Source organism: Oryx dammah, unplaced genomic scaffold (genome assembly GCF_014754425.2).
Source record: "Oryx dammah isolate SB20612 unplaced genomic scaffold, SCBI_Odam_1.1 HiC_scaffold_28, whole genome shotgun sequence".
Classification (NCBI taxonomy): domain Eukaryota; kingdom Metazoa; phylum Chordata; class Mammalia; order Artiodactyla; family Bovidae; genus Oryx; species Oryx dammah.
In genome coordinates, this window is record NW_024070212.1 from 24,833,068 (window position 1) to 24,847,122 (window position 14,055).

A 14,055-nucleotide genomic window follows, 5' to 3' on the forward strand; every position below is an offset into this window, starting at 1 on the left:
AAAAACACTTAATACCAGAATGTAGCACAACTGAAAAAAGTATAAGCAAGTTGCCATCTGACCCAGTAATCCCACCTCTGGGTATATATCCAGACAACACTGTAATTCAAAAAGATAACTGCACCTTTATATTTGCAACAGCACTATTCACAATAGCCAAGACATGGAAACAACCTAAACGTCCACCGACAGATGAACAATGAAAAAGATCTGGTACATATTACAGTGGAATACTACTCGGCCATAAAAAAGAATGAAATGATGCCATTTCCGGCAACATAGATAGAACTAGAGGTTAGTATACTAAGTGAGGTAAATCAGAAAGGCAAATATCATGTGATATCACTTATATATGGAATCTAAAACATGACACAAATGAATTTACCTATGAGACAGAAACAGGCTCACAGACATGGAGAATAGATATGCGGTTACCAAGGAGGAGGGTGAGCGAGGGAAGAGATGGCTTGGAAGTTTAGCATTAGCAGACAAAAGCTATTATATATAGAACGGACAAACCACAAGGTTCTACTGTATAGCACAGGGAACTATATTCAATATCCTGTGATAAGTCAGAATGAAAAAAGAACATGAAAAACAATGTGTATATAACTGAATCACTATGTTGAATGCAATACTGTAAATCAACTATACTTTAACAAATTTGTTTAAAAATCTCTCTCTCTCTCTTTAGTCACTCAGTCATGTCTGACTCTTTGTGAACCCATGGACTGTAGCCCACAGGCTCCTCTGTCCATGGGATTCTCCAGGAATACTGGAGTGGGTTGCCATTTCCTTCTCCATTAAAATAGCCATTGGAGCTCAAATCTGGAGTGCTCAAACAACAGGGAAAGTTTCAAGAAAGAAGTGTGAAGAGTATGTTTAAATAATAAAGGTGGAAGCACTCTGAAGAGAAAATTGGATAAGACCAAGAAATGTACTTGGCAATATTTAAGTCCAACTAAAAAGCCAGTTTCATGAATCTATTAAGGAATCCAGATTTCATCCTATAGATGGAGCCTGGGAGCTACTGAAGCTTTTAGAAATGCTGATTTGAGCCATATTTTTACAATTAATTTGGAAAAACTGTGTAGAGAAAAAAAAAACAGAAGACAGGAATAATTCAGAAAACTATTCTAATCCTTGAAGTAAGTCCTTATCATCTGAAAGTTCTCCACAGTAAGGTGTTGACTGTAGGGATGGAAAGAAATTGGTACCTGCTTGGATATGGAAAAAGAAAAAGGAAGCCAAGAGCACTATAAAGTTTCATGCTGGAGGTAAGAGAATGATATCCTTGAGAGGATAAAACAGAAAAATTCAGAGAACACAGTTTAGTGAACAAAGAAGTTCACTGAAGTTTAAGATATGTGGGGCCTAAGGTGATGGGGCCACATTTGGGCACAGGTTTATAATAAATGGCTATGACCAAAGCACAAGAGAGAGGTCAGTAGTGAAAGTGTGAATCTGAGGAGCATCTGCATAAGAAGTAAAGGTAAGGGATAAGGTGGAGCAAGCCGAACCAGTGACAAAAGAGAATGTGAAAAGCTGTCTAAGAAATCAGAAGGCCAGGAGAGTAGAATATTTCAAAAGGCAAAGGGGAAGCAAGTTTTAAGGATGAAAAAGTACATAACAATGGTGAATACTAAAGAGACTTGAGTGAGAAAAAGGCAGTGACTGGTCATTTGTGATCCACAAGAGCAAAGTCTCAATAGGGAGAGGGAAAAAATGGGTAAAAGCATAAAGCGGGACTAGTCTTTTGAGAAATGTAATGGTGAGGATCACAAAGGTAAGTTGAAAGGCAGCCTAGTCAAGGGAGAATGTGGTAGAAGAATGTGTTAGTTAAGGACTGACTGAAAATGTAGGGACACAATGTTTTGGGAAAGCAGGAAAGGTTGGGATAAAGAGCAAAAGTCTTATGGGGTTAACCTTGGAATAGAAAAAGAGAAGTCAGAAGTCTGAGAGGAGTTGTGACGAAGCATAGTTTTTTTTTTTGTTTTTTTTTTTAGCAAAAAGTGAGTGACTTGCTTTTTTAATTAAAGGCAGATACCTGCTGAGTTTATAAGAGATTCAATGCTTAAGAAGCTGGGGAAGAAAAGGCTACAGGTGATTGGGCTAGACTCTTATTAAACATGGCATTATAAGATAAGAGTTCAAGTCTCATTTGTTCTACCTACCTTGGGCTTGCCACCAAATTTGAGACTTTCCTCATATAGTTGAGGTTAAAGGAGATAATATACAGGTAAATTCAAAAGCACTTCTTGAACAAGAGAAGCTTGGAACACCTACCATGGGAAACATGATAGAGCACGAATAAGAGATGAAGTAAAGCATCTCCAGACATCAGGGAGAGTTGAGGTGAAGTTCAGAGTAAGAATAAATGGCAAACCCAAGTCTGCACAGTTTCTGTGACTTCCTCCAGCATACTGGAGTGAAGAAAGCAGAATCTGAATCCATAGGTATGGAGAAGGACAAGAAGCTGAAGAAAACCAGGTAAGGACTATTTTAAGACCTTCCCAGAAGTGCTTACTTTTGGAAATTCTATGTAATTCACATATAAATGTAGCATATGACTCATTGACATATTTTGGAAGTGGCTGAACATTTCGACTTTCATTTTATAGTTTTCTTTTCATATTTCAAAGTCAAATTTCTGTTCGTTCGTTTCAGATTCCGTATTTTTTAAAGCTTAGGCTCCAGGCACTGTGCCTATTAGCATTAAATGGATAATGAAGACATCATTGAGACAGTTGTCCATTGGGTCCAAATCAAGTAGGCAAAGTCATGAACAAAGCAAGCAGTGAGATAATCAGGCATCCTAGTCGGTCTTAAGATGACAGGAACGAATGGAGCGTAAGGAGCCAGAGTGTTATTATTTCTAGAATTGAGGAGGTACCGGTCCCAGATGCCAAATTCCCCATACAACCGAATCAGGAGACTCCTTCTAAGATCACTTAAAGAAGGCAGAGAAATTGTCCAGTAAGGGATGTCCGACTTGTTCATCTTACCACTACTCTGTGAGCCCACAGAAGACTTATCCTTCTTTGACATCTTCCACTATATCATTGTGACCAGTCACTATACCATTGTGACCAGTCATGGGCCCTCTCTGATTTAAAAAAAAAAAAAAAAAGTGAAACAAACTTGCCCTTTTTCTCTTAACAAAACTGTAGAACTCTGGTTGACCAATAACTCCTTAGTCATCGGCACCTCTAGCCCCCGCGACGGACGAAACAACAGCTTCTCAAGCCCCAGGGAACCGGGATTCGAGCTTCCCGGCGAGCGCCACACGAAAGCAAAGCTAGACCTTGGTCCAACAGCTCCCTGATGGGTGCCCGGAAAATGCCAGGACCCAGCGAGCCGCTTCCAGAAGCTCTGGTAACCCGCATGCGTGGCCTCAAGGACTCCTGAATTAAAATATGCGGGGAGGCCCAGAGGGGAATTCGCAGGCTCACAGTACAGCCAAGGATAAAACGCCTCTCGCTGCTTCTGAGGACTTGGGAACCAAGAAAACGCCTCCCCCTTCAACTCCCCTTCCACAAACCCTGGGCGGAGCTGGGGGCAACTGACAGCGCCAGCCACCAATGGGAGGCCCCATGGTGGGTTCGTGGGACCAATCCGAGGGCGCAAAGGAAGCCTTCCCAGTGGCACATCAGCGCCGCTTTCTAAGTTGTTCTCTGACCTCTCTGGTCGCCAGAGCCATAGAGAGGGAGACAGTCGCCGTAAAGTGGTGACGCTGGCTATACTATGCGGCTCACTCACAGCCTTACCCTTTTTCTCTTCCGAGGCCCAAGCCCTGAGGCCGCCCCGCCCCCGGCCCTTTGCTTGATACCGCCTGTCCCTGGAGAGGACCAGCGAAGATGTGGAATTTCCAAAGCTTATTGGATGCTGGTGGTGTCACTCTGGAGGGCGGCGGGGCTCGCAGCGGCGACGGCCGCCCCTCTCTGATGGTGATTGGAGTCGTCTGAGTGCGAGGCGGGGCCAGAGCCGTCGGGCACCTTGGATCAAAGGGTGGGGAGGTGGTGGCAACCGAGAAGCCGGCGGGGGCTCTCAGCTCCTTTGTCCGCCGCGTGCCTCCCGCGGAGGACGGGGTGGAAAGAAGGAGCGGAGGACCCCAAGTGCATCACGCGGGGGCGGGAGTGGCAGTTGTCGCGTGGCGGGCGTGGGACCAGTGGGGCCGGCGGTGGCGGGGGTGGGGGGTGGTAGTAGAGGGTGATAGAGGTGCAGGGGTCCAGGAGTCGACGGCAGGATTAGCTGGAGGCCTAGACCAGGAAGCGCTTCCGGGGAGGAGGACTTGGGGGGCAGAGGAGGGCGTGGGCGTGTCTGGTATGGGATGCCGTGCAAAGGAGGGGGCCTTGCTGAGTAGATCTGTGGGTGGCTCCTTTGAGGAATACTCTTTTTCCTTTCTGCCCTTTGATTTGCCGAAGAGAGAGTCCCCATGGTCTCTGTACAAGTTTTGGAAACTGTCTCTTTGGGTGGGCCTAATCACCTGCTACTTCATTATAGAACTGCCCAGGGCCTTTTCTGATACTGAGCACAAACGTGGGGAATATGGCAGAAAAGAGGAGGCCGCTGCTGGGCTTCGTGGGCAAACTCCCCAGTGGAACCACAGCTGGAAACTCAGGCAAAACTCACTGCCCTTTGTGCATGGGGCTTTTCAAAGCCCCCAGGCTCTTGCCTTGTTTGCACACAGTTTGCACCACCTGTCTGGAGCAGCTGGAACCCTTCTCAGTAGTGGACATCCGTGGGGGAGAATCTGACACAAGCTCTGAGGGGTCCATATTCCAGGAACTCAAGCCCCGCGCTCTACAGCCGCAGATTGGCATCCTCTGTCCGGTATGTGATGCTCAGGTGGACCTGCCCATGGGTGGAGTGAAGGCTTTAACCATAGACCACCTGGCCATGAATGACGTGATGCTGGAGAGTCTGCGTGGGGAAGGCCAGGGCCTGGTGTGTGACCTGTGCAGCGACAGGGAAGTGGAGAAGAGGTGTCAGACCTGCAAAGCCAATCTCTGCCACTTTTGCTACCAGGCTCATAGGTAAAGATGGGAAACCCACCTGGTGAGGCTTAAGAGCAGAGTATAAAGAGGTGTCAAGGCAGAGAAATCCCTTGGTGAGCAGATGGAAAGGAAAGCTCAAATGCCATGGAAGGTCAGAGAACAGTATACAGTGTGGTTACAGATGTTCCAGAACAGTAGTTAAATTTTGCAGCCTTTATATAATACCCTTGGTAATAATAGCATCACAGGTTTGCAGGGTCCATTTCACTTTTCAAACCTCTTACCCAGTTTCCTTGGCTCATCAATCATTTGTACGGGGTGCTAGAGAAAGAGTATGATAGCAGATTCCCTGCCCTCAATCTCATTTGATCCTTGGAACTCAGAAAAGCAGGTACTGTTTTCACCCCTATTTATTATTGGAGGAAACTGAAGCTCAGCAGTATGTGGTATGCCAAGGTCCCATAACTGGTAAGTGATATATAACAATTGAATTTAAAATCCAAATCTTCAACCTGCCTGCTGTGTTTTCTCTACTTATCCCTGTTGCCTTCCCGGTATAAGGTGCTGATTGGTGGGATACCACCTCAACCTTTGCCCTGTACCCTAGAGGTACTCTGGAACTTGGTGAGATGGACTTGGGGTGGGGATTATGTCTTTTATGGTATTTGGTGAACAGTTTGTCACAGGAAATCACTTTGTGCCTTCAGACCACCTCCCCCTATTCCAGAACATCACAATATGAAATGGCCAGTGTTTCAGGATTAGCTACAGTGGTTTTTAAGTTCTGCCTTCCCGGGTGTTTTCTGGCCTCACCAACAGAACAAGTCAGCAGTCTTCAGTCCTTCTATTTTTGCCTTGTAATGATGACTACTTTGCTGCCAGCTAAACAGCTGACCCTGTTTTGTCCACAGCCACTGGTGCCAGAACAGGCATGTAAGCTTGACATTGCTAAAACACTAAACACATGGTGTAACTCTGAACAGTCACCGTGGTTTCTGGGGATTTCCCTGAATCTCTAGAAGGCTATAAAAAGAGGGAATTAAAAGAGAGCTTTGATTCTACTGACCACTGATTTTACTCTTTCTAATAATGTTGATGACTTTCCTCTAGAAAATTCTAGCTTGCTGCTTTGGGTGGTGGAGGCACTGGTCAAAGGAAATGCCTTCCCAGAGAGTTTGATGAAAGCTGAGGGAGACTCTGTGGTGCCCAGCTAGCTGCTTTTTAACTGCTTGAAGTTTATTGCTAAGCCATCTGGCACAGGTCTCATCTCGCTGCTGGGTCTCCACCAAACTCTCCCCTCTAGCTTGCTGTAGCACTAGGCTGTGGCTCTTGCATAAACTTGACAAATGAACTCTTTGGGGAAAGTTCCAGGAGGTAGCTTTAGTGTTGCAAAAGTCATGCACCAAGCCAGAGAGCCCTAGCCTACTATCATTTTGTCCCATAGAGCAGCCTTTTCACATAGGTATTACCCCAGTGTACAGAGGAGGAACTGGAATCCTAGAGACTCATGTGATTAGTAAGAGGTTAGAACGAGGAACTGAACCCAGATGTGTTGGACTTCAGAACCCATGCCCTTAAAACTGCCAGACTGTTTCCCTGCTAGACTCGTCCCCTCATTTTTCTGTTCCTGCCTCTGTTTGCCTCTAGGCGGCAGAAGAAGACGACCTACCATACCATGGTGGACCTGAAAGACTTAAAAGGCTACAGCCAGATTGGGAAGCCCATTCTGTGTCCTGCTCACCCTGCAGAGGAGCTGAGGCTGTTCTGCGAGCTCTGCGATCAGCCTGTGTGCCGGGACTGCGTGGTGGGGGAGCACCGGGAGCACCCCTGTGACTTCACTAGCAACGTTATTCACAAGCACGGGGACTCCGTGCGGGAGCTGCTCAGGGGTACCCAGCCCCACGTGGAGGCCCTGGAGGAGGCCCTGGCACAGATCAAAGGCACCAACAGTGCCCTACAGGAGCGGGTGAAGGCCGTAGCCGCCGACATCCGCACCTTCTCCGAGGGCTATATCAAGGCCATCGAGGAGCATCGGGACAAGCTGCTGAAGCAGCTGGAAGACATCCGAGTCCAGAAGGAAAACTCTCTGCAGCTGCAAAAGGCACAGCTGGAGCAGCTGCTGGCAGACATGCGGACGGGAGTGGAGTTCACCGAGCACCTGCTGACCAGCGGCTCCGACCTGGAGATCCTCATCACCAAGGGGGTGGTGGTGGAACGGCTCACCAAGCTGAACAAAGTGGAATACAGTGCCCATCCCGGAGTCAACGAGAAGATAACCTTCTCTCCCAAGGAGAAAGCAGGCCTGTGCCGTGGCTATGAAGTTTACGGGGCCATCAACACCAAAGAGGTCGATCCAGCCAAATGTGTCCTCCAAGGGGAAGGTAGGGCGACATCTCCCATTGGCATGGAAAGGGCAGCGGCAGGACATGGTGTCAAAGACGTGTGGCATTTTCAGCTACGTCCTTCATTCAGCTAGGGAGAGAGTCATACCCATCCAACGGATGGTGATCCCTCCCTTATCCTTTTCTTTCTGGTTTGTTCTGGTTAGGTTGCACCTAAGATCCCAGACAGGGATGAGGCTTGACCCTTTTCCAGTTGAGAAAAGTAGTAACAACCAAGGAACTCAAGGATCAGACCACTTCTCTCAGGTGACAGAACCGAGGCAGTACCGTAAGACATATCAGCATAGACCTCCGAGTGCGTGAAATCCTGCCTGTTCAGAGAGGATGAAGAGAATTTCTGAGGAGTGAGGAAGAAGTGATGATGGTTTGCTTTCTTTGATGCCCTTTCTGGTTCATGGAAGCCAGTTACTGTCATTGAAAAGAATATGGTAGGCATTTCAGTCAGGAGGGGGAGAAACAATTTCTTTTGACCATGGTGTTCTCTTCCTAAAGGAAGCACATTATTCAAACCTATTTCACAGATCAGTTCTCACAGGAAGATTGTATTCTAGAGCCATCCTGACCCAGGCCAGGAATTCTTACCTGCTTGGCGGTCACAGATCCCTTTGAGAATGATCTTTCCACCAGAAAATGCCCACTCATTTGAGCATAAGATTTCAGGAGATTCTTTGCCCCTCAGAAGGCCTCATAATAGTTCACAGACCCCAGGTAAAAAAGCCTATTTCATCTGTCTTCTGAATCAGAAATGGAGTGAAAGTGTTAGTTGCTCAGCCATGTCGATTCTTTACGACCTCATGGACTATAGCCCACCAGGCTCCTCTGTCCATGGAATTTTCCCGGCAAAATACTGGAATGGGTAGTCATTCCCTTCTCCAGGTGGTCTTTCCAATCCAGGGATTAAACCTGGGTCTCCTGCATTGCAGGCAGATTCTTTACCATCTGAGCTATCAGAGAAACCCTGGACCAGAGGCTGTAGCTATTGAATATGCCCCCCAGTGCCTAGGCACAGCTACCATGCTGTAGAGGACTTCAGGCATGAAGAGTCTGAACTGGTTACCTGTACCTCTTGCCTCTTCTAGCAGGATCTGTCACTTGGAGAGGGTAGTTTGGGGTTACTGGCCTCTCTTTGGGGGCTTCCCTGGTGGCTCAGACTGTAAAGGGTCCGCCTGCAATGTGGAAGACCTAGGTTTGACCCCTGGGTTGGGAAGATCCCCTGGAGGAGGGCATGGCAACCCACTCCAGTATTCTTGCCTGGAGAATCCCCATGGACAGAGGAGCCTGGTAGGCTACAGTCCATGGGGTTGCAAAGAGTTGGACACGACTAAGCAACTAAGCACAACACAGCACAGCCTCTCTTTTATTCTCTGAATACATACGTCAAGCCTGAGTTTTTTCAAAGCTTTCTTAATGCTGAAATTAAGATCCAGGATCCTTTACAATCCAAGAGCTGCTGCTGGCTGAGAGAGAACCAGGCTCACCAGAAGTGACTCCCAAGAAGTATGCTCCAGGAAACAGACAGGAAGAGAAAAGAAAGGGAGGAAACCAGAAACATGACCTTTTGTACTAAATGGAAAAAGTGAGATGGTGTCTGATCTGGGGATGCAGTCACTACAGTTGGCCTTTGAGATTGAGGACTGAGTGTTTATCTTCCACAGATCTTCACAGAGCCCGTGAGAAACAGCCAGCCTCTTTCATCGTGCTTTGTAAGGATGCAACAGGAGAGAGCATGGGCAGGGGAGGAGACAACGTTCAAGTCACAGTAATCCCTAAAGATAAGAAAGACAGGTTTGTATCATGCACCCAGGCATCATGGACCTGGAAATCCAAGGTTCTTTGCAGTCATGGGGCTGTAACTTCAGTAGTTCCAGCCTACCTGCCCATGATGGCATTGAAAAGTGCCATAGAACCACGTGGACCAGATGTAATTCCTTGTGTGGGTTTTAGGCTCGTATTTGATTCTCTCCCAAAGGTCTCATCTGTCCCCGCAGACTGTCTTTATTCCAAGCTTTGAATAGACTGAAGAATATTCTGTGTTAGACCGAATGATGCCCTTCTCAAAGTTCAGCCCCACATTTACTGTTTGTGCTGGGAGGGAAGTTATAAGCAAAGTCTTCAGGATTGGAGGATGGAGGAGGGAGGAAGAAGAGCAGGAGGTACAAGAGAAGCTGATTAGAGAGAACACTGATGTTTTCAGGAATTCTTCTGAATGTCAGATTCAATGAGGATTGATGTTACCTTATATTGTAAAGTTACTTTCTGAGACACGGAGAAGACACATCCTGCTTGGGGGACACTTAAAATTAATATTGGCTGTATGGTATAGAGTTTACATCCTAAATCAGCAGGCAGCTGAAGCAGGCTTTGTGAGAATAAGTGGTATTTTTAAACTCCCGTTTCTATACAGTCCCCTGAAAACAATGGTCCATGATAACAAGGATGGGACATACTATGTTTCCTATACGCCCAAGGAACCCGGCACCTATACTGTGTTGGTCTGTGTCAAGGAGCAGCACGTGCAGGTGAGTGAGGCCTTGCCTACACGTCCCTGACCTTTCACCCCGCCCCCGCCCCGGTTTTGTCATCTTAGAATGTGGAGACATTTCACACAGGACCAGCTGTGTAGAGGGGTTGACCAGGATTCTCTTCTTTCTTACTTCACCTCACTTGAGAAAGGGCCCAAATTTTGCAGCTCTTATTCTTACTAGAGGATACTGGTGACCCTAAAACCTCTTTATCCCAACTTCACCTCTTAGCAGTTTTGCCTGTATTTTATCATTCTCCCAGTTAGTTTATTGGAGTTCTTAATTTGGGAAAGATGCCTTGATCACAGTGGGCCATCTACCAGCAGATGAGTATGTACACATACAAGAAATATAACCTCACTCAGGATTTTCCAGCTTTGTTCAGACTATGACCGGACATGGACTTACTGGAATACCACTGGGAGAGTTATGCCCTCTCCTGTAACTTATCAGTCAACTATCTGCCTAACCATTTGCCCAGATAATTCTCTACTCTGTTTATATGTATACGTGTGTGTATATATATATACATATATATATATGCTCCTCTGTTACCATGGTTACTACGTCACCTCCACAGACATATGTAACACTTTTCTGGTTTAGAGATTATGAATTTTTAAAAATTGAGTAATACTCAACATGTCCAGCAGGATCTCTCTGCTGACGTACAAGCTGCCAGAGGGTTTCCCCCAGCTGGAAATTAACACTGACAGGGACAAGAAAATACCGTAGAGCATCAGGGTGTCTTAGGCTTGTGGCCTGTGCCCTAGGAAGACTCATAGTAGCCACTTGCTGCTTGCCTACTTACAGGATGCCAGATAGGTTAGATATTTTTTCAGACATTGTTCCACTTTTCTAACAAACCACTCAAACATAAGGATCATCCAGTTAGACCAAGAAAACAAACTTGCTGCAATACAGAGTACCTGGGTAGAAAAATTAGAATTTGAAAGCCCATGTGTGAACTCCCAAGTTGTTTTTAAAACAGATTGTAGGGACTTCCCTGGCCATCCCATGGTTAAGACTCTGCACTCCCAATGCAGGGAATACGGGTTTGATCCCTGGTCAGGGAACTAAGATCCCACATACCATGTAGCCAAAAAAAAAAAAAAAGACTAAACTCTTTAAAGGAAGAGAGATTTAACATCTGAAAGGCTTCTAAGGTGCCAGCCTCTCTGCTTTGTGCTTTTGCATGGTATGGGATTCTCATATAGGAAGAGGCAGATAGCAACACTCATTAAATATTTACTGTTTAGCATAGGGTAGAAATTCAAGAAGGAAAATTATCCTTAAAGGAAAGAAGGCAGGTGGGAGAATTTCTAATCCAAGAATTATTAACCACATGCCTAATCTTCCTCCATTTCATCTAATTTCACCGACCTAGAATGAGTGGATGGGTAAACAATTGTGTCCAGGATGGAAGGATGAAAGGAAAGGAATTGGCTTAGGATGTGAGGGATGGGAGTGTGTGGCTGAGAAATTGGAGAAGGGACCACAGATGTTCTTAGACTGCTCAGGAATGGAGGAGATGGAGACCGAAGTCAGTGACTTGAAAGCACAGTTGAGTTTACTAGCGCTTACCTGGTGGCTCAGATGGTAAAGAATCTGCCGGTAATGCAGGAGACCCAGGTTTGATCCCTGGTCAGGAAGGTCCCCGGAGGAGGGCACAGCAATCTGCTCCAGTATTCTTGCCTGGAGAATTCCACGGACAGAGCAGCTTTGTGGGCTGCAGTCCATAGGGTCACAGTCGGACATGACTGAGCAACTAACAGTTTCAGTGGGTCAGGCGGTCTGCGTGCCAGGGCAGCAGCACAGACTCCCTGATGTCTCTCACTGCATTTGTATCTGGCCCTGTCCAGCTGAGCACCCAGCTGACCCCCAGTCATTGTTTGCCTCTACTGTCCTCATCCCTCCAGGGCCAGGGCCTGTGACTTATGCTCTGTTTAGTCTGTGTGATGCTCAGCACACGCCTGTTGACTCATGAGGTGCTGTTCTTTGCTCTTGGTCTGAACACTAAAGGGCTCGCCATTCACTGTGACCGTGAGGAAAAGGCACCGCTCACACCCAGGCGTGTTTCACTGTTGCACATTCTGCTCCAGTGGAGGCCAGAAAACTGCTCGCTGCGCGTGTGGAGGCACCATGCCAGGTAAGGGGAACCAGTCTCTCCAGAAAGCCCTCACTCTCCCTCTGTGCTTGTCTCCCAGCAGTGGGATCAGCCACCACCATGACCAGGGTCAGGATATTCAGACTCAGGCTTTGTTCCTAGGAATGTAGTCTGTGCATGTTAAATGTATCACAGTTCTAAAAGTTTCATTTAAAGCCTCTTGGTTATGGAAACAGAAACAACAAGATGAAAAGTTCTGAGTGCTTCTAGTTTTGATACAGTTCACTGATTCTAGAAGCCCTGTGCTTCCCCTGGGATGGTCAGTTTCAGCCTGTACCCTTTCCAACAGCCCTAGCGCTGTCAAAAACATAAACCCATCCTGTTCCTTTTGAAACCTTAAAGAAATTCCAGGGATGGGAGAACAGACAAATAAATCAGCTGAACCAAGTCTGGCTCTTTTCTTGGGGGAAGGAAACGTGGGCAGAAAGGTCAGCATCCAGGCAAGAAATCTAATTATTTTTGGTGTTCTGTCCTGTCCTAACTCTTACGGTGAGCCTTAACATAGGCTCTTGTAAACCTGCATAGAAACACTTCAGGATCTATTCTGTTTATTTCTAGCATTCTGCCCTTCTCTTTTATTTAGATTTTGTTACATTAAAATCCAAACCAATTCTTCTCCTTAAGTTCACAGAGTGTTAAAATAACACTGTTCTTACAATTCCAGGTAACCTTAATTGATTTGCTGTCATTTGTCTTGAGAGTCTTCCCAACTACAGAGGCATCCGAGAGCTTGTTCCTCTCGCTGGGTTGTTTTTAGATGTAAAAATATCCATGAGTCTGAATATAGCCAGGAGTGTTAATTTCCATGGTAACTGCTGGACTTCCTTCTAATGGTTTTTCCCTCTTCTCTTTGGACCATGCAGGTGGGTACCTAGGCTGTGGCCACGGACACAAAGGCCACCCAGGACGTCCCCACTGGTCGTGCTGTGGGAAGTTTACAGAGAAGTCAGAGTGCACATGGGCAGGCGGGCAGAGTGCACCAAGGAGTCTGCTGAGGACGGTGGCCCTCTGATGGCTTCCCGCCTCCACGGTCACAGCTGTGGCCAGCACAGCTTCAGATCACCAGAGGACCACAGACCTTAATTCTGAAGAAACTGATAGAATTAAAAACAAAGTGCCTTATGTTATACCCTCAAATCCAAGGACCTCTTTGTGAGTTATTCACTGATGGCACGTGTGGGCAGTTGGGTACCAGAGACCACATTACATTTGTCTTCTTGGCCAGAGGTCTTGCAGTGGGGGGGAGGTAATTGGCTATCTGGTCTAAGTTAAATGCCAGATGGTGCCCCTTATCAGTGTCCTTTTAAGACATATGTACTGTAGTCCAGTAAGATAGCTACTGTACAAAATGACTAAAATAGATTTTAGAATCACACAGTGTGTATCTTAGATCATCTTCAAAATCAGATCGATCTTTGAAACTTGCAGTTTTTAATCAAAGCTGGCTTTATAGGAGGTGTATAACGTATGCACTACTGTCGTTAAGACAATTAGTATGAGTGTGTGCACGTGTTTTTGTATGAGCCCATTCATAAGTCTAAACTTGTTAGAAATAATGTATCCATGTAGACTAACAAAATAGTATGTAGATGTGGTCTCAGTTGTAAATAGCAAAATCTAATCCAATAAACTGTAGGCTACCCCCTCAAAAAAAAAAGTGTTATTTCTATACCAAGAAGGCTACCTTCTATTTTGTATAGGCATGGAAGTACCTATGCCATTGGAATTTAGAGCTCATGGGAGTAGTTTAGTTCCTTAACTTTTTGATACATAACTTTAAAAAAATTTTCCCTGAGCTACACATTAGATATTTGTTTCCCTCAAAGAATAAAAACCTTTCCTCGTGTCCACTTGTTGCTGCTGCTGCTAAGTCGCTTCAGTCGTGTCCAACTCTATGCGACCCCATAGATGGCAGCCCATCAGGCTCCCCCGTCCCTGGGATTCTCCAGGCAAGAACACTGGAGTGG

The 14,055-nt window shown here is 46.2% G+C and overlaps 1 protein-coding gene across 1 annotated transcript; it reads left to right on the forward strand.

Moving 5' to 3' along the window:
• Positions 1–3,965: 3,965 nt before the first annotated feature.
• On the forward strand, positions 3,966–13,745 carry TRIM45 (tripartite motif containing 45). The gene is made up of 6 exons (XM_040230944.1): positions 3,966–5,036; positions 6,645–7,378; positions 9,055–9,184; positions 9,804–9,918; positions 11,944–12,070; positions 12,952–13,745. The coding sequence occupies exons 1-6, from the start codon at positions 4,549–4,551 to the stop codon at positions 13,098–13,100; spliced, it is 1,743 nt and encodes a 580-aa protein (XP_040086878.1). The 5' UTR covers positions 3,966–4,548; the 3' UTR covers positions 13,101–13,745.
• The last annotated feature ends 310 nt before the right edge of the window (positions 13,746–14,055 follow it).